The sequence below is a fragment of the Dermacentor albipictus genome, unplaced genomic scaffold (genome assembly GCF_038994185.2).
Source record: "Dermacentor albipictus isolate Rhodes 1998 colony unplaced genomic scaffold, USDA_Dalb.pri_finalv2 scaffold_28, whole genome shotgun sequence".
In the NCBI taxonomy this organism is placed as follows: domain Eukaryota; kingdom Metazoa; phylum Arthropoda; class Arachnida; order Ixodida; family Ixodidae; genus Dermacentor; species Dermacentor albipictus.
In genome coordinates, this window is record NW_027225582.1 from 3,883,697 (window position 1) to 3,904,969 (window position 21,273).

At 42.8% G+C, this 21,273-nt stretch overlaps 1 protein-coding gene across 5 annotated transcripts in view; it reads right to left on the reverse strand.

Annotated features, from left to right (window-relative positions):
- LOC135897587 (uncharacterized) overlaps nucleotides 1-21,273 on the reverse strand; it is a 253,823-nt gene that overhangs the window by 93,975 nt on the left and 138,575 nt on the right. For 4 of the 5 annotated variants that reach the window (XM_065426269.1, XM_065426266.1, XM_065426270.1 and 1 more), the window contains exon 2: nucleotides 8,223-8,313. In XM_065426269.1, coding sequence (XP_065282341.1) covers nucleotides 8,223-8,280 — 58 coding nt within the window. In that variant the 5' untranslated portion in view covers nucleotides 8,281-8,313. The remainder of the gene's footprint in view (nucleotides 1-8,222; nucleotides 8,314-21,273) is intronic. The other variant, XM_065426267.2, reaches the window with a different exon arrangement.

The window sequence follows — 21,273 nt, forward strand, 5'->3', positions numbered from 1 at the left end:
GCCTTACACAAAAAATGTGACAGTTGAAATCTACCCGCACTTACAAACTTCAGAGCTTTCAGTGATAAGCTTTTTTTTATTCTTCCGTATCAATGCGGTTATCTTGCCTAATATAAAGGGAGCATACTCTCTTAAAAAACGCTCGAAGTACTTAGTAGCTACTGTCACACCGTTTGCTACGTTAGAATAACTGCAATTGGCAACTATAGAGTTAGTAACTTAACTGACTAGACGAGGTAGTCACTTGTACTCATTAGTCTCAGCTACCAATTCCGAACGCACTTAGCACTACCGGATTCAAAGTTTCTATCTTATAACACATATATCAGACGCACTGTGGAATATGCCGCAGTTGATCCAATATATGCAGCAGAGGGGATAATCTGTATCAGGTGCGTGGTGCTATCTGCGGTTGGAATTAGCAGTTGAGATCAATTAGTAATAGTGACAACCTCGTTTAGTCAGTCATGTTACTAACTCTGTAGTTGCCAACCGCAGTTATACTAAGGTAGCAAACGGTGTGACAGCAGCTAGTAACTACTACGACCTTTTTTTTCAAGAATTTGTATTAAGTAAATTATTAAAAGTACAACGCGGACTACATACCACCTCAAGGGGCATTTGCAATCCCAAATAGGGCTGGCTTGTCCAAAATCATCGACAAACCACCAGACGTGTCACAACCATGATAGAGCACTAGTAAGGAAATATCATATGGCTCTAGAAGCATCGCTTGGGTTGAGTTTAAAGGCGTCTCATACACAAACGCCCCTTTCGCAGGAATTTACGAAGTCTTCTAATGTTTAGAACAAAAGCTAAACATTTTGAGCATCCCTATTATTGAATATGTTGTGCAGGAACACTACCGGCATGAACAACCAACACTTCTAGTGGTTACGAGCTGGTTAAAGGGACCGAAGTGCCGTCTTCTGATGATATCACGTCACATATACTACTAGTTGTAATCGCCATGCGTAGGAAACAGTGACCCAGACACGTACACAAGGGTGCCTGCCTGGGTCCCCCCCGAAATTAAGTGGTCCCCCCCGAAACTTGGTAGGCCAGTAAGCGAGGGATTCACAAGAACTGTGATTGTTCCGCAAACATATATTTCTCTATAATTCTCCCAAACCTAATTACAAAACGCTACTAGAAATCTTTATTTTAGACTTTCGCTTATTTACTTCTTCTTGGCAGTGTTCTTCCTGCGCTTCTTTCCTGCGCGAGTTCATTTGATGCGGTTCCTTGTTTGTCAAGTAAAGGAGAGGTTTATCTCGCAGGCCTACCTGTGAAATACATCCTATTTCATTTCTCTTTTGCCGGTTTACGTGGCTTTATAGCGAACGGTAGGCATTATTCACATTTGAACTACTAGACGTACCACCCCCCTTTATTTTCCTAGAAAAGTTATCTTGGGTTGGGGGGGCCCTCCAAAAAAAAGATCCTGGGTACGTGCCTGCAGTGACCGAATGCTTAGAGTTGGTAGCAGCTGTTTGTCAATGGACGGTCACTTTCTCTTAAATGTTCGCTCTCACCGCTGACTGGTATTTCTTCTTACGAGAAGATATAGTCTAATAACCGCTTTCTGAACATGGGCATCGATTCTACAAGCTGTGACGCACACCACGCATGCAACAGTACACTTTTTCCGGACGAAATTTCTGACAGAAGCATTGCAAAGCTTAAACTATAATATAAGAGCCATCAAGCTGTGGAAATGGTAAATTTTTTTGCAAAACCAATCCCCTTTGCCATAAAAAATTGCTTGTCTTGAAATTTAGAAGTGGTTTATTGCACAGGAATACTTTGTCGCTACGCCACACGAGGTCGGAGTAATGTAATGCCTTGAAAGCGGATTCAAACCAACGACTTTGGGTATAGATGCTCCAACTCAACTCCATGCAACTCCAGGGCAATTACATTGGCAATTTTGATTATATAGTACGATGAGTGAAATCCCCTACGGAATAGTACAGTACTCACAAAAAACCGCGCAACCTCCTTTAGACGTATAGTTGTAGTGGAGGGAATAGTGATTAAAGAAGTCTTTTGCAATCACACACCTGTAGGGGAAAAGTGGTCACCGGGACACAATGGAACAAAGGTTAATATATTAAACTGAACGTTTCTTCGTCTTATACTTTTAACTGGCTATAATCTTAAGTTATTATTATTATTATTATTATTATTATTATTATTATTATTATTATTATTACTGCATTTTGTGTCACAAATTTTTGCAAAACTTTTATACTAGGCTAGTTTGGGTGCATAAATATAAAAGAACAGTAAATCTTGAATTTCAGGTTTTTGGATTTGTGCACTGCACTTTTTAATATGCTGGGTGTTTTTTAGGCTGCACAGATTTTTTTATAAAGAAGCTACGAACGTAGCAAATGTGGCGTTCTTGCAAAATAGTGTTTCGGCGAGGCGGACATAGTTTGCCATTACTAGCGTTAGTGTCAGAAAACGAATCAATAAAGATTTCCTTAACTTTTTAATATTGCCTTGGGGGCATTTCTGCAAACGGAAAATTTGGAGATGGGCACTTTTTTTATTCTTAAATATCGCCCCTCATTTGTGATATTCGTCGTGAAATTTCAACGCTCAGTGCAGGCAATGTGGAAACGGAATGCGCCCCGCCGCTATGTACTGCACCACTGACGTGACGAAGTTTTAATGATCGCGTGTGTGCCAGCAAGTGCGCATACGGGACGTCGTGGCCGATGCTTGCCACGTGTAAACATGATGCATCGGTGTGTGTCCCGACTGGCCGCGACGCTTGCTCCTAAACTCCGCCGCGCTTTCTGTCAGGGGGTGTTTTCGCGTGATACGATAGCGGCGCGTTCGGTTTCGACATTTCCTGTATTGAGCACTACCTTGAATTAGGTGCACGTTTCAAAACTTCCAAGAAATGGGGGCGCATTAAAATGGGACTGCCTACAAATTTCCCGCATAAGAATGCACTCGAGGCACTAATAGAAAGTTATAAGTAACAATGTCTTGATAATTATTCTTCTGAAGCTTACGTTATTAGCAGCAAAACATGTCCACCTCAATAGGAACTCCTACGGGAAAACGCGGCGTTCGGTGCACTCATAGATACTTTATAAAATATCTGAACAGTACAAAAAAGAAGCACGCCCTGTCGTAGGTAACGAGGTTTAACCTTGCATACCTGCTAGGTGCTCAAATGTGATTTCATTATGCGAGTTCTGCGCATCACGGTGCTAAAGATGCGTAACTAAGAAAGGCTCTAACGTATGCGAGAATATTCGCGCTAAAGTATGCGTCCATCTATTCGTTATTTGCTATTTTTTTAACACATGGCGAAAGCTTTGCATCTTTATGTCTGTTGCTGTCTGGCGACGTAGAAATGAACCCTGGGCCAGAAACGAAGGTGATGTTGAAGGAATTGTGCGATGGCCAAAAGGCAATACAATCAGATCTAGACAGCTTGAGCAAGCGGCTGAAGGTGGTTGAAAACAGCCTTAAAATATTTAAAGAACAGGTGAGTACAATTGCTCAACTGTCTAAAACAGTAAAACAGTTAGAGAGTACACTTCGGCAGCAGCAGGAAACAATGGACAGCTTTGAGGACAGAAGTAGGCGGAATAACCTAGTGGTATTTGGAATACCGGAAGGCATGAAGGAATCCGTAACTGACCTTGAAACGACAGTGTTAGAAGGTGTACTCGAAGAAAAACTTGGCGTCAACTTGAGTACCGTGGAACGAATACATCGGATAGGAAAAAAGAGCGCCCGGCATGGACCTGTAATTCTCAGGTTGTATGACTCTAGGGAAAAAGCTAAAATTTACAAACAATGCAGAAAGCTGAAGGGCAGCGGCGTCTCCATTTCTGAGGATTTTTCGAAAGAAACCCTGGCGAAGCGTAAAATGCGCGGGGATTCCGCGAAACAAGAAAGGGAGGACGGGCATCGCGTGCGCTTGAATTACGACAAACTACACGTGGACTCTGACGTGTACACGTGGGATCAATCAAAGCGCAGCCGTGTGAAGGTTCCGTATCCTAACAGACGCCCTACTGATGGTGCGGGTGACTGACGGAACACAAAATGTGATTCGAATGCCTTCCGCTTGATCAATTTCAACGCTAGAAGTTTAGCAAACAAAATTGGAGACTTAGAATATATCCTGGCTAATTACGATCCCCATGTGCTTGCAATAACCGAAACATGGCTGCGGCCCGAAATACAAGACCAAGAGCTCGTACCACCTAATTACAAAATCATACGAAGAGACCGCGATGCTCGTGGGGGCGGAGTTGCTATTGTATTCAAGGCCGATATTGACTGTGTGCAAATTACTGGCATTCCAACACATGAGAGCATCTGGTGTGAAATTAGGCTAGATAAAACAAGGATAATTCTTGGAACTGTTTATAGACCGCTAAATCACCCATTTCCTATCTTGAAGATATGCAGCTTTACCTAGAAAGCCTTAAAAAGAGCAGCTGTCGCATGATCATTGCTGGTGATTTCAACTTACCAGGGATTGATTGGTCCACGCTTAGCGCTCAGCCTCGCGAAGATGCCCATTGTGAACTACTTCTAGAAATAGCTTTCAGTAAGGATTTACAACAGGTAGTTCATGAGTGCACACGCGCAGTTGGGAAATCAAGATCTGTATTACACTTGGTGTTCCTAGACGGGCGATTTGAAGACTACGACGTATCGGTTGAAACCGGCCTCTCGGATCATAAGCTAGTTTATGTAGAGATAGTCTACCGCTGTATACCCGAAGGCTGGTAGTACTACGCATGTTCTGTGCTTCGATAGAGCCGATGACACAAGCATTATTGACCATCTTTCGCTGTGTTTTGATGAATTCACTTCAACGGATGACGTCAATGCGATGTGGATAGCGTTTAAAGATATTGTTTTTTACTGCGTAAACAGATTTGTGCCCACTCGGAAGAAGAAAATAAATAAACGAAACCCGTGGGTAACCCGCGAAATTATACATTTAAAGCGGAAAATTAACCGTGAGAGACAGAAGTCAAACAAAGATCATAATAAAATTTCGGCGCTAAGCTCTATATTGCGCACAAATATGGCTGCTGCTAAAACAAATTACTATGACGTGACATTAACTAATTTTATGAAGCACGATCCGCACCGTTTTTGGCGCCATTTGTCGCATAATAACGAAGGTCCAAGTGTCATTATCGCTAATGACGAACTTGTGTCGGACAACTCGCGTATAGCAGTATGTTTTAATGATTTTTTTCAATCTGTCTTTACTGACCCTTCTGCAGATGGTCGTTCTCCCCTCTCTCTAGAATCCCCGTACACATCACCAGTGCCTAATATTCAGGTTTCGCATGAAGGCATTGTAGCTCTTTTGCTTAAAATTAACGATAAGAAATCTGTAGGTCCAGATGGCATACCAAATGCCTTTCTGCGCAGATATGCGGAATGGGTAGCTCACTATCTAGAGATCATTTTTAGTTCTTCGCTGAAGCAAAAACGGGTCCCAGATGACTGGCTGGTTGCAAAAGTGGTTCCGGTTCACAAGTCTGGTGAAAGGCAACATATTGGAAACTATCGGCCAATTTCACTCACGTGTGTATGCTGCAAGCTACTTGAACACATAGTTTCAAAGTCAATCTACACCTACCTTGAAGACAAGAAAGCTTTTTTTCCCAACCAGCACGGGTTTAGACAGCACCTTTCGACCGTCACACAGTTGATAGAAACGATCAACGATTTTTCAGCTTCCTTGAACAATAGAAAGCAGGTCGATGCTATATTTTTAGATTACTCGAAGGCTTTCGATCTGGTTGTACATAATGAATTAATTAAAATACTGATGGAAATGAATATAAATTATGATGTTGTTATGTGGGTCCGTCATATCTTACAGATCGGACACAATACGTTGAAATAAATGGTAACAAATCTAACCAATTAAAAATAACCTCAGGCGTTCCACAGGGATTCGTTTTAGGACCACTTCTTTTTCTAGTTTACATAAATGATATTGCTCATAACATAAGTAACGACATAACCATCCGGTTATTTGCAGACGATTGTTTATTATATCGCGAAATCAATAACCAAAGCGATCAGGCGTCACTTAGTCAAGCCCTTAAGGCTGTAGAAGTCTGGGCCGCAAAAAGTAAAATGAAAATTAATGAATCTAAATCAGTCATGCTCAGAGTTACAAACAAAACAAAGCATGTTATTGAGTAATTATGAGATGAACTCAACAATTCTTACAGAAGCTGAAACGATAATATACCTAGGTTTAACAATTTCGAAAGACTTAAGTTGGAAATCACACATAGACAGAATTCGTGGAGCTGCAGAAAAAAAGTTATGGTTCCTTCGCCGAAAATTAAAGCTAGCAACGACACCCGTCAAACTACTTGCATATTTAACTTACATTAGAGCAACGTTAGAATATGCCAGTGTCATTTGGGATCCGTTTCAATCCAGAATTATAAACCGCATTGAGAAGGTACAGAGAAAATCTGCAAGGTTCATTCTTTCCCGGTATTGGCGTACTGACTCTGTTTCCGAAATGCGATCGGTTGCTTGATTTGCCTCCACTGGCTCAACGGCGGAAGTATGCTAGACTTAAATTTCTTTTTTTGTTGTCAAAAGGCCACTTCAATATTGAAACCACGCCCTATCTTGCTCCCAGGCAGGCTAGAAACGTCAGATCAAGCAATCATTGCATGTTCTCAATTCCAAAAGCATATCTGGACATGTACGCTTATTCATTTTTTCCGCGAACGATTAAGGAATGGAACAGTTGCCGGCGTCTGTTTTGCAGTCGAGTAGCATTGACATCTTTGAGGAACACGTTAAAAACCTTTTATGAAATTTAATCTTAGTGGTGGTGTGCAAACATTGTCACACTATTCTAGAAATACATACAATAGTCTTTCTTTCATGCTGCTTCCAATATCACTGTTACAATGTTAGAAACATGTATTTCTTAGCCAAACTATTGTTTTTGTATTTCATTATTTGTTTCGCATTGTATTTCCAACATTCATTGCTTTATGTCCAATTTACGTTTGTAAAGTGTTTACATTTTTTTACGCTATGTGCAAACCAGCTGTACCCACCCTGTTACGGCCAAGGCGGCCAACAGTATTTGACAATAAAAATAAATTTAAAAATGTACTCAAGTCCGCAAATGTGAAAGCATTTGGTCGTATGGTAAGCGGGTGTGACTGGGCTCACCAGATTGCAGTAAAGCTCTAATACAAACAACCCGCCGCGGCGGCGTAGAGGCTTTGGCGTTGCGCTGTTAAGCCCGAGGGAGCGGGATCGAAACCCGGCCGCGGCCACCGCGTTTCGATGGGGGTGAAACACAGTAACGCCTGTGTACCGCGCATTGGGTGCACGCTAAAGAGCACCAGGCGGTCCAAATTATTCCGGAGTCCCCCACTGCAGCGGGCCTTGTAATCATATTGCGGTGTTGGCACGCAAAACCCCAGAATTTCATTTCATTTCATTTATTGTACCTTCAAGGCCCGAAGGCGTTATAGAAAGGAGTGGAACTAAATATACAGCATGTGCAGATAACAGGGTATAATAATAACAAGAAAAAAAATAGAAAGTGCGGATTAACAAAAGTATTCTTCAATAGTAGTTCTAAAAGCAGATGTATCGGTTATGTTAACAGTTGAGGCCGGCAGATGATTCCATTCATTGGTAGTTTTAGGAATAAATGAATAAAAAAATAGGTTCGTGCGACAGTGTGGAACGCTCAATTTATGCCGATGGTCAGTACGAGATGATATATATGCAGGTTCGGACAAAAGTTCACATTTTAATTCCGGATAGTAATAGTAAATTTTGTGCAGCAGTGATAAGCGTGCTATCTTCCTACGGGATGAGAGGAGAGGGAGGTTTAAAGTAGCCTTCATAGATGTTACGCTTGATGTCCGAGAATAGTTAGTAAGAATGAACCGGTAAGAATTTGGTAAGAATTTAATTTAATTTTAGCACACTAGCAGGCAAGATACTTTCTGCGAGGTGAAAGCCACAGCGCATAAGAACTTTGGCTCGTATTCGTAAAACTACTCTTACGTAAATGCCTCCCGCGACTGATCAGTGTCACGCCAATTTCGCTAAAATGCTGCTCGCTATCATGGGTCGCGGGCACTCAAAAGCTGGACAGTAAGTGAACATTCTTCGGCAACAAAGATTTGTGGATACGTATTCTGTCCCTCGTCTCTCACCATTACCAAATCCCACCAGCAGGAACCGCACGAGAGCGTAGTACGCCCTCGCCTTCATGACAGCCGCATGCCTCCTCCCTGGCAAGCAACCCTGCGCACACAAAGCGTGAAAAAGGAGAGGCAGCTTATTGATGGCGTAAGACAAGTGCATACACCCAACCGCATCTGCGCTATAACAGTGATCATAGCATCCACATATTTCCCTCGCTATCATGGGCGAGGTAAAGAAAACAGAGAACTTCTATAAACTAGACAAATGCATGCAACGACAACGCCAAATGCACAGCTATCTAAATATGGGTGTGTTTCATCTGCTCGCACAAGGTAATCATATGACTCAACGTGAACAACTGCTCACACGTGGAACGTAGCGAAAAAAATGAGTTTGTTCAAGAAAGCGATGGCAATTTGGGGGCCTGGAGAAGAGACGGATTTACATACGCGTACATTATAGATACAATATAGGCGTAAACCATACAATTTGACAGGTAAGAGCAAGCACGTTAGGAATCTTTAGTTTTAGCTCAACCGAAGCAATAAGGTTAAGTACGCCGTTTTCTCAAGCTCGCTATGTTCTGCACATTTGACTGAAAGCCGCTTTTTTCCCGTTCTCAGACTGCTGCGGAGAAAAGTATACCAATCTGGGAAAAATAAGATATTTCTTGCGAGCAGCATCTGATGAAATATTTTTCGACTATTAAACGCCACAATTGAGGCCTACTCGTACGTATGCGTGCACTCTACAGATGGTCATTATAGCGCTTGAAACATTTTCTTTTCTGTTCTTGAAGTTAGACGTTTATTAATTACGCAAGTAGGTAAAGACAACTCTCTTGAGGTGTCAGGGATCCAACAGCGGCCCAACTGAAGATTTCATGGCAAAAATTGCATCAAGTAGCATCTTCAAGGGCCCTTTCTCTGTTATTTGATAAAAGCCAGGTGTCAGTTTGGTAGCATTTGTTGATTAGATATGATGATAAAGCTTTGTTTCCCTTAACAGAACAAGAGTACTGACGGGCACAGCGACATTCATGACGGCAACAATTACTTTTACACCCAACTCTTTTACATTTATTTATTTATTTATTTATTTATTTATTTAAATACCTTCAAGAGGCCATAGAGCGTTACAGAATGAAATTTGTTACAGTTTCGGCAACATGTACAGATAACATATAACAGAAAATACAGCAATAATGCGCGAGTAAAAATATATTCGAACATATATATTCAAGTCCGACGCAATATACCTAGCAAAATATAAACATATATATTGTAGCACATATTCATCAAGTACAATTTTAAATACATAAAACTTGTTTATTGATACAATGGAGGTGGGCAAGGTGTTCAAATCTTGACTTATCGAAGGAAGAACTTAATAAAAAAAATTGCTGGCTCTCCAATAATCGAGAGTAGATGTAAGCATCAAATGGCAACTGGCAAAGCACATTGGTAGGAGATAATACTAGCCATAATCATAAAATGAGTTTAGTGCATTTTCACAACTCCGCCACAACACACCGCACCACGCCATATTGTGCACTGGTCCATATAAACGCTGCCCAGATAGAACAAAATCAGATGAGGTACAGAGCGCACTGCCCATCTAGAAGAAGAGCACCCGAAGGAGGCGCCATGCAACGTGGCGCGATCTCTCGAGGCGATGCAAAACGCACGCCCCGGAACTCATGGACCACTGGCGTTCAACAAAACAAAGGCGACCCTGTCTCAGTGCCAAAATATGAGCGCGAAGTATATGGTGCCCTGTATCTGGGCCTTTTGAACGTCTCTATTCGAAATAACAAATAAAGCTTCAGCGTACTAAGAGTTACAGCTTGATGATATTGTGAACAAACATTAGGATGAACTCGGAAGCAATATTCTTTTTGACTTGTCTGGGTAGTACCTACCGTATCTAATCCGGTCCTGTACAAAGAGTTGGGGGCAAGAGACCACATTTTCTTAAGTTATGACTGGTTTCCCGGATCATCTCGTTTTGTTCTCGCAGCTTGCCCGGATGTTCTCCTTTGGGTGCCCGGGTAACGGCTCTGGTTTTTGGCTCAAGATCACTTGAAGGTCGCCGACAACCGGAGCTAGAAGCATTTTACGCTTTAAAAAGACGCAGTTTTGCCAGAAAAGTAAAGCATTCACTGCGATAAAAAGTGTTAGACAACACAAAGCAAGACTCGTAGTTTCAACGGTCGTATAAACTAGAGTGAACATTCGTTTACTAATATGTTACCAAGCATGGTGTCACGCGCACGGATAAACATGAGCAAATCTCACTCGATAACCGCGAACACTCGCTATGACAACACTGGCGTGATGAAGTGCGGCGAGCGAATTGCCCTTCGGGCTGCCTCCCGCTTCAACGCAAAGTAGGCGCGAGAGAACACAGCGCACACGAAGCTATCATTTCTCGGTGAGCGTAGCCTTTGTATCCACAGCAAATTACGTCCAAGATAAAGCGCGCGGTCGTGCCCAGTCGCGCCATTCGCCACAGCCCCCTTACTAGAGGAAACGCGCGCCAACCGATCTCCCCCCCCCCCTTCTAGCGCGCCCGCTCACCCAACACCACCTAAAAAAGAGTTGCTTACCTCCCCGTCATCCAACGCCCCTCCCCACTAACACACATTGCGTACACGAGCAGACGACGCGCATCCGCCCCACCTCCCCTCCCTGCACTCCCAAAACGCTGCCACGCGAAGCCGCCATCCTCGGCTCTCCCTCGCGCCTACAGTCTACGGTGCGCGACCGCAATCTTATAGCACTTGGACTTGATATACAACATCATCGCGACGCCGACGGTGGAAATTCGCAAAACAGGGTGTTTTACTTTTGTACTGTCAGTGCAAAGGAGTTTCCATGTATTTTGCTAACAACTTTCTTATTGTTGTAAATTAATGATATTGACGCTGTTGGCCCTGGTGTAGAAATGACATTGTTTGCTGATGATCGTGTTTTGTTTAAAGAAATTACTTCCACTAACGATTACAACGATCTCAACACTAGTCTGGCCAATACACATCAATGGTGTGTAATATTGGGAATGACCCGTAACACGAGAAAAGGTATCTGCCTTCCAGTAACTCGCCAAAAAATCCGCTGTGATATACCTACATTTTAGTCAAAAATCAAGAAAGGTGCTGACAGATGCAATAGCACACTGGGGTATAAAGTTTGCAAACAGGCATAAGGTGCCTCAGAAAGCTGGCCAACGTTTCGATAGGAGGACCTATCTTCGTCAAAGGCGGCCTCGTCATCCTCGGCATGTTAGTTTTAAAGGGTTAGGGCAGTGACGTCACGTGCGGTTGTCGATGGCGGTTGGTTATAAAGGGAGCAACTTCATCGATAATGAGCGCTGTCACCTGACGTCTGTGAGCGTGGTTCTCAAGACGAGGGGTTAAGATCGGGACAGGGGGAAGGCAGGGAGAAAAGAAAAAAAAGAAAAGGAAATAAAAAACGGGGGGGGACAACAGGAAAAGAAAGAAGGGGGCATGGGAGGGCGTTGGGAAAGCGAGAGGTTAGGGAGCATTCGGGGGTGTCGTTGGCGGCGTGTTTTTGTGGCTTTAGAAGAGCCGGTCAGGCGGTCAGTGCGCGAGTAACACAAAGCACCCCCTCCCCACCCGAAAAAAAAATTTCTGAGTTGACAAAGTGACTTTAGTAGCATAGCAGGAATGCGCGTCGAGGAATTTCGAAATATTTATGATGGCGACAAGGAGTCTGGGGTGCAGTGTATGGGGTATATGGAAGGCAGTAACATGGTCTTTCAAGGGACGTTAGCCCCAGTAGCTCAACGTTGGTGTCGTTACGGCGGTATACAGAAATGGCGATACCCTGTGTGCAGTGGCGTAGCCAGAAATTTTGTTCGGGGGGGGGCTACGCCACTGGCCCATTATATATATATATATATATATATATATATATATATATATATATATATATATATATATATATATAGCTGCACGTTGCAGCTCAGCCTCCTCCATAAGAGGATGCGTTAGCTCGGGTGCTCCTATTTAAGTACATGTAGAAGGGGACTTCGTTTTTCCCTGCAACCACTTCACGAAATTTGAGGAGGTTTGTTGCATTTAAATCAAACAGTTTAATTCTACTGACTACTGGCTGCGAATTTTTCATTTAGGTGGTCAATTGTTTATTAAAAATTGATCAAAATTGAAAATTTTAGAAAACGAAACTATCAAGTTTAAAACTCCGTTACTCAACAATGAAAAATAACATCACAATTCTGTGAACTGCACCTAATAGTACATCTACGGCGGACAAAATAGATATGCTACTCATGAATCTCAAAATAATTTAGTATTGTGGAAATACGGCTTTTGCAGAACCCTTGTACACAACGTAACCAATTCACGTAAGATACAAATTGACCCAGCAAACTTGTCCGCTTTGATTGTTATAATAAATGCCGTTTACAGAACCACAATATCTGTTCTTCATGCATAGCTATTAGTTTGTAAACGTCGTGCTTCTATTTCTTCAAACTTTCGAATTTTTCAAAATATTTTAAACAAAATTCAGGCCCTAAATCGAAGTTCTGTTTCCAACAGACACTAGGATTTAACTTTCTCTCTCCAATGCAACCAATTTCAATAAAAGCGATTAGCAGGATTATCTCAGAAAAGCGTTTCTGCGTTTTACAAGTATTTGAATAGGCCGCGTCGGACTGGGCCCGAGCTAAAGCTTCCTCTTAAACAATTTATTGGGGGATCAAATACATGAATAATAACTGCATTGTCATTGCCAAAGATGCTGCAAACGAATTCTTGAAAGCTACGCACTGTAAATACAAATAAAATATGTATTTGTTCATAAAATATTATACTGGTATGTGCGAAAAATTGTTCCCAACATAACTGACGTCAATGCTTCCATGTTTTTTGTCTATTTATTAAGTTAAGAAAATATCCCACGAACTTTAGAACTATATCAGTTCGAAACCAGGAAAGCAGTGCATGCCGCTGATATGACAAATTAAAAGGCAATGAACTGAACAAGTTGAGGACAAATATGTTAATGAAACTTTGTCATTCAAGAACCGTGCTTACATTCTTGTATATATGCAATGGCCAGTGAAAAATCTCTATGACGCTGTCGTTTGTTCCAATGTATTACGCAGGAGTAGCTGTCCCTTGTCGTGTATCGTGAGTAATTGCACCGAAGTTATAGTCGCGACAGAGAGCACGTATAAAAAGCAGGAGTTCTGCAAGATATATGGGGGCAAGTCAAACGAATGAGCCAACAACGGGGTACTTTGTTTAAAAGTAGTCTTCATGAGAATTTAGACATTTGTCCTATTGACTAAGGAGTCACGTGATTCCCGTCTTATAAAACTCGTTGGGTTGCTGCTTCAAAAAGTCTGTAAAAAGCCCGGTGTTGGAATGTCCTTGCAACGTCCTTTGAACCGTTTGCTCCAAAGCTTCACAGTGGTCAATGAAATGAAGTGTTCAACGTACACGGCAGTCATATGGTGATTAATTTCTGTTTTGGAAACACCTTCAGCTGTCAAAAACTTCGCGACACCGAGCTGTTAAACTTTTGAAATGTCCATTATGTGACGCAACCATATACAACCCATGGTATGAGAGCATTAAAGAACATTTATCTTCACACCTGCGTGTCACTTTTGTAAATGAGACATGCCGTTCTCCTACGCGCATGCCTCGCAGATAATGAACTGAACCATTATTGCGCGGTTAGGGTAGGCTCACTTTCATTTGACTCGCCCTCGTACATTAAAAATCCAAAGATACAATGGGATATACAAATGCGAAAATACGGCTTGATAAAGGACAAGAAAGTGTCACTGGAAACAAAGTTCACCGCATGTATACACAAAACCTCGCAACAAGATATTTAAGTATACGTATAAGTCTCCAATGAGTCTATGTATGTAAGAAGAAGTAACTGTATATAATGCGTCAAACAAGGCAAATAAACATGTTGCACAATCATAGATTCACAGAATCCTAGATTCCGCCCCCATTCCATCCACTCCCCCCGATGTATTGCGCGCGACGGAAGGTGGCGCGCTTGTTCCCCGCTTTTCTCCTTTGCGCATACAAGACTGAGCCACCATCGTCGGCTCACCCATTCCACCTCCTCTCCTACGCTTTCATTCGCACATACAGCATACAGCGCGTGGTCACGATGTTATCACCCTTGGACTTTATACGAAACATGAGGGCGACGGCGACGGCAGGAATGCGCCTGGAGTGTCCATATAATTGCTTTCGCAATAATATAATAAACGTATCCGGCAAGAGAAGCGTCCCGTCGCCCATTAATTTCCGCAAAAGAAGTATCAAAATCGAACTTTCACCATGCGACGATTCGCTGCGCCGCAACAATGTACTTTTTTTCTGTGAGGCGGAGGCACCGAAATAAAAAAAAAACGCATAGGAAAGTATGTTGGCCAGAATCGAATGCCTACTTCGGGACCTAATGGGGCTACGGAAGGAATACCGAAGAAAACGTCAGACGCTTGGTCCACTGAGAACCATACGCATACTGCTCAGTATCCTACAGCGGCGAAACAAGACTTTCCGGAAAGGTTCCGCTCAAGGAATGCGGTGCAATCCTTCGAGTCCCCACAGTGATGGCAGCGAGCGACCATTGTTTTTTTTTTTCTCGTCTGCTTGCCAGAAAGCGTCCAAAACTCTGTCAGGTGAAAATCCACTCGGCCAGAGCAAACCGAACGCGCACCGAAGTGCACCTCAAGGTGGTCGGGGCCATACGAAAAAAAACGTACGCGCTCTGGCTGGCTCTGGCAGCCCGCGGGTAGGGTAGTGAGAACAAAAAAAAATGAAGAGGCTCAGTGTGTCCTCGCGAATAAAAGCCAAAGTAGAAAAAATAAATGAGAACTTAGTTACTTTGGCTGGCTTTAGTGTCTTGACATGGATGTTCTGGCGTAGGTTAAAAAAAAATGCTGATATTTTTTTATGGGACATGACGGCACAAATGAACCGTCCTAACACTTCGTCTCATTGGACCTCGCTGCCTGCTTTGTCAACTCGTCTGCTAGTGTGTTGATTTGGCTTGTCTCGTTGTACGTTCCGGTGTAAGACTTTAGAAAAGTCAATAGACCTTTGGCGTCAAATGTTTATAACAACATCAAACCCACAAAGTTCCGCAATTGAAAATCTAAAGCACAACTTTGGAAATGTCAATGCACCTTTCACATCAAGAGCTTATGAGATTTACACCCATAAAGTTTCGCAATTGATAGCCATGCGCTCCATAGATTCCGTGGCCTCAGTGAGATGCCGCGGCGAGCCCGCTCACCATCAAAGCGCCCTTGAAACTTAATGCTCGGATGGGACTGCTTGGCGTTATGTGACTCCCGGTGTATGGGCGTTGCCACGAAATCCAGCCCAAGTTTGCAATCTTCGCGGTTAAATGTCTTTTCGAGCGCAAAAAGACATTCTAGACAAAATCCAGAGTGATTTCCGGCGCCGGGGGTCGCTTTGGTCGGCGGTGCATGGACAGGACGAAAAAATTTCGGGGGGGGCTGAAGCCCCATAAGCCCCCCCCCCCCCTGGCTACGCCCCTGTCTGTGTGGCTGAGGCACCAAAAAAAGCATACTGACGTCTGGGACTTTGGAGTGTGTTGGTGAAAGTGTTTCAAAAAACATATAATAAAAAACAGACAAAAAAAAAGAAAAGAGAGGGGGCAACCGAAACCGTAATAACAAATCGGAGGGTGACGTGCGCAGAAGTGGGCGGGGGCAAGTGTACATGGAAAAAGGGGGTCGACAGTTGCTATAAACGTAAAAACATGAAAGAGTATATTAAATTGAGTAGTAGGCAGGAAAAAGTTTTCGAACTGGAGTAATAGGTGAGGTTAAGAATTAAGGTTAGCTGGTGGCATAATGCGTTTTGTGCCTTGGTTGATGATATGAGAATTTTAGATTTAAGTTACCGCTTTTAAAGATTCTAAGTTGCCACATGCCAAATCAATTCCCGTCGGGCGTAGGCAAATAAACTTGTGTATGAGGTATGATTCCGTATATTTCCTTTCGCGAGGAGAACGGAAATTTGTTTGTAATATATAGAGCCTTGCTTTGTCGAATACATAACCACGTTCATTACAGTGGCTGTCTACTGGTTTAGGTAAACTGTGTTTTGTATCCACGCCGTGAACGTTGAGTCTTGTATGAATTTGTTGGCCAATCTCACCTATGTATTGTTTGCTACAAGCTGCACATTCTAGACAGTAGACTGCGTTGCTTGATCGGCAGGTGAAAGCTGAAGTTATCTGGTGTTCGTAATTCGACGCTGTACTTTTTACTGTAGTAGCAGATAGAATATGTTTGCATGTAGAGCACCTGGGGCGGCCACAGGGACCGGTTCCCAACTTCCTCTTTGTCCTTAGTTTGGCATGCACAATAATATCTTTAAAATTAGTGTTGCATCTGTAGGCTACTCTGGGCGGGTCGGGAAAAATCTTATTTTCTGGTTGCCTGTGAGAATTTGGAAGTATTTACTGAGGATGTTATTCAGGTTCGGGAGTGCGTTTGAGAATTTAGTAGTAAGAAGAGGCGTTGTTGTTCTTGTGATCCTCGGGCGGTGGTTTAGGATCTCGGCTCTATCAAGTTTGGTTGCAACGGTGGAGGCTTTTTGAAGGTCACTGTTTGGGTGGTTCCTGTTAGATGGGGTTTCTTTAAGGTGATCGAGTCTATCTGTGTAGTCTTGGTTTTCAACGGAAATGCGACGTAGTCATGTGGCTTGGCCATTAAAGATGCCTTGTTTGCAATATCTGGGATGGTGGCTCGCATATTCTGGGTACTGTTGTTTGTCGAAAGGTGTACTATACAGCGTTGTCTTTAGCGCCCCCTTGTCAATGCATATTGTTGTGTCCAGAAAGATTATGAGCTCAGTTGAGGATTCTGATGTGAATTTTATTGTTGGATGAGAAGAGTTTAGAAATGCTACATATTTATCTAGACGGTCTTGACCATGTCCCCATATTATGAATATGTCGTCTATGTATCGTAGGTATGTGGGGGGCTTGTCAGTGCAGAGCGACAGGAAATCTGTTTCTAGAATCCCCATAAATATGTCCGCGTAGGTTGGTGCAAAAGGCGTACCCATGAGCGTACCATGTATCTGTAGGAAGTAACTCTCCTCAAATTCGAAGTAGTTATGTGTTAGCACTAATTCAAGGAGAGTCAGGTAGACTTCAGTAGAGTGTTGTGCATTGTGTTGAGACAGCGTTTGTTTTATCGAAGATAAACCATCGTGGATTAGAATGTTGGTGTACAGGGCCATGACGTCTAGTGTTGCGAGAATTATGTTGTGGGGTAGTTTGCCTTTAGTATTAATGTCCTCCATTATTCTCAAGAGGTGTGGCGTATCTTGTACAAATGACGGAAGTGCTTTTGGCAAGTCACCGAGGAAGTGGTTAAGGAACATGGAGATACAATCTGTCGGGGTGTTGTTTTTTTATGCTAGCGGGCGACCTGGGATAATAGCGGTCTATAGATAAGTGGATGGAATTTTATGAATTTTTGGACCGAAGTAGAAACGCCCGGCAGTTTTTTTTGCTTGGTTTAAGAAATTTCTTTTTTAAGAATGTCAGAATACAAATTTCTTAAGCCAAGCAAAAAAACTTCCGGGCGTTTCTACTTCATTCCAAAAGTTCACAAAATTCCATCCACTTATCTATAGACCGCTATTATCCCAGGTCGCCCGCTAGCATCAAACAACACCACATCGACAGAGAGCATCTCCATGTTCCTTAACCACTTCCTTGGTGACTTGCCAAAAGCACTTCCGTCATTTGTACAAGGTACGCCACACCTCTTGAGAATAATGGAGGACATTAATACTAAAGGCAAACTACCCCACAACATAATTCTCGCAACACTAGACGTCACGGCCCTGTACACCAACATTCTAATCCACGATGGTTTATCTTCGATAAAACAAACGCTGTCTCAACACAATGCACAACACTCTACTGAAGTCTACCTGTCTCTCCTTGAATTAGTGCTAACACATAACTACTTCGAATTTGAGGAGAGTTACTTCCTACAGATACATGGTACGCTCATGGGTACGCCTTTTGCACCAACCTACGCGGACATATTTATGGGGATTCTAGAAACAGATTTCCTGTCGCTCTGCACTGACAAGCCCCCCACATACCTACGATACATAGACGACATATTCATAATATGGGGACATGGTCAAGACCGTCTAGATAAATATGTAGCATTTCTAAACTCTTCTCATCCAACAATAAAATTCACATCAGAATCCTCAACTGAGCTCATAAACTTTCTGGACACAACAATGTGCATTGACAAGGGGGCGCTAAAGACAACGCTGTATAGTACACCTTTCGACAAACAACAGTACCCAGAATATGCGAGCCACCATTCCAGATATTGCAAACAAGGCATCTTTAATGGCCAAGCCACACGACTACGTCGCAATTCCGTTGAAAACCAAGACTACACAGATAGACTCGATCACCTTAAAGAAACCCCATCTAACAGGAACCACCCAAACAGTGACCTTCAAAAAGCCTCCACCGTTGCAACCAAACTTGATCGAGCCGAGGTCCTAAACCACCGCCCGAGGATCACAAGAACAACAACGCCTCTTCTTACTACTAAATTCTCAAACGCACTCCCGAACCTGAATAACATCCTCAGTAAATACTTCCAAATTCTCACAGGCAACCAGAAAATAAGATTTTTCCCGACCCGCCCAGAGTAGCATACAGACGCAACACTAATTTTAAAGATATTATTGTGCATGCCAAACTAAGGACAAAGAGGAAGTTGGGAACCAGTCCCTGTGGCCGCCCCAGGTGCTCTACATGCAAACATATTCTATCTGCTACTACAGTAAAAAATACAGCGTCGAATTACGAACACCAGATAACTTCAGCTTTCACCTGCCCATCAAGCAACGCAGTCTACTGTCTAGAATGTGCAGCTTGTAGCAAACAATACATAGGTGAGATTGGCCAACAAATTCATACAAGACTCAACGGTCACGGCGCGGATACAAAACACTGTTTACCTAAACCAGTAGACAGCCACTTTAATGAACGTGGTTATGTATTCGACAAAGCAAGGCTCTATATATTACAAACGAATTTTCGTTCTCCTCGCGAAAGGAAATATACGGAATCATACCTCATACACAAGTTTATTTGCCTACGCCCGACGGGAATTAATTTGGCATGTAGCAACTTAGAATCTTTAAAAGCGGTAACTTAAATCTAAAATTCTCATATCATCAACCAAGGCACAAAACGCATTATGCCACCAGCTAACCTTAATTCTTAACCTCACCTATTACTCCAGTTCGAAAATTTTTTCCTGCCTACTACTCAATTTAATATACTCTTTCATGTTTTTACGTTTATAGCAACTGTCGACCCCCTTTTTCCATGTACACTTGCCCCCGCCCACTTCTGCGCATGTCACCCTCCGATTTGTTATTACGGTTTCGGTTCCCCCTCTCTTTTTTTGTCTGTTTTTTATTATATGTTTTTTGAAACACTTTCACCAACACACTCCAAAGTCCCAGACGTCAGTATGCTTTTTTTGGTGCCTCAGCCACACAGGGTATCGCCATTTCTGTATACCGCCGTAACGACACCAACGTTGAGCTACTGGGGCTAACGTCCCTTGAAAGACTATGTTACTGCCTTCCATATACCCCATACACTGCACCCCAGACTCCTTGTCGCCATCATAAATATTTCAAAATTACTCGACGCATTCCTGCTATGCTACTAAAGTCACTTTGTCAACTCAAAAATTTTTTGTTCGGGTGGGAGGGGGTGTATTGTGTTACTCGCGCACTGACCGCCTGACCGGCTCTTCTAAAGCCACAAAAACACGCCGCCAACGACACCCCCGAATGCTCCCTAACCTCTCGCTTTCCCAACGCCCTCCCATGCCCCCTTCTTTCTTTTCCTGGTCTCCCCCCCCCCCGTTTTTTATTTCCTTTTCTTTTTTTTCGTTTCTCCCTGCCTTCCCCCTGTCCCGATCTTATCCCCTCGTCTTGGGAACCACGCTCACAGACGTCAGGTGACAGCGCTCATTATCGATGAAGTTGCTCCCTTTATAACCAACCGCCACCGACAACCGCACGTGACGTCACTGCCCTAACCCTTTAAAACTAACATGCCGAGGATGACGAGGCCGCCTTTGACGAAGATAGGTCCTTTTATCGAAGCGTTGGCCAGCCTTTCTGAAGCACCTTAACCCTATTTACAAACTTTATACCTACATATTAGGGTGTTCACCATTACAAGAAGTTGCTATGAATATCTCGCTGTTACACTCACTTCAAACCTGTATTCGAATCTTTATATTGATAATGTTTGCTCATCTGCCTTCTTGAAGCCTCGTGTCCTCAAACATAAACTTAAGACTGCTCCCACTAATGTTAAGCTGCTCTGCTATACTGCTCTTGCGCGGCCAAGACTGATATATTCGTGTATTATATGGTATCCTCATACTAAGCGCCACATTGATTGTCTTTAACGTATTCAGAGAACGGCTGTAAGGCTTATTTTTTTATAAGTTTTCTGCATTAGACTCACCTTCTGATTTAATTCAATCAAATGACATTCCCCTATTACCGGCACGAAGGCAAAAATTTAAATTAAAATTTCTTTCCCAACTCTTGCAAAACAAGCTAGCGCTAGATGCATCAACATATTTGTCACCCTTAACTAACAGGCCCACCCGACACCACAATGAAAACGCTCTAACCCCACATTTTGCTCGCATAGACCTATTTAAGTTTTCTTATTTCCCTAGAACCATTAGTGAGTGGAACTGCCATAGCAAAGCAAGCGATCAAACTGTGAGGTAAGTTTCTGAGCTTGTAACATCGTTGTTTTACTTTCGTTGCTGTTTCTCATGTACTTCTCTTTTATTTGTATCGACAAACCTGCTTGGACCATTAGTCCGCAGTTTTGTATAAATAATTAATTATTGATAATATACTTGTCCAAGAGAAGGGTTATTTTGGTATTCCAGTGTTAACACCAG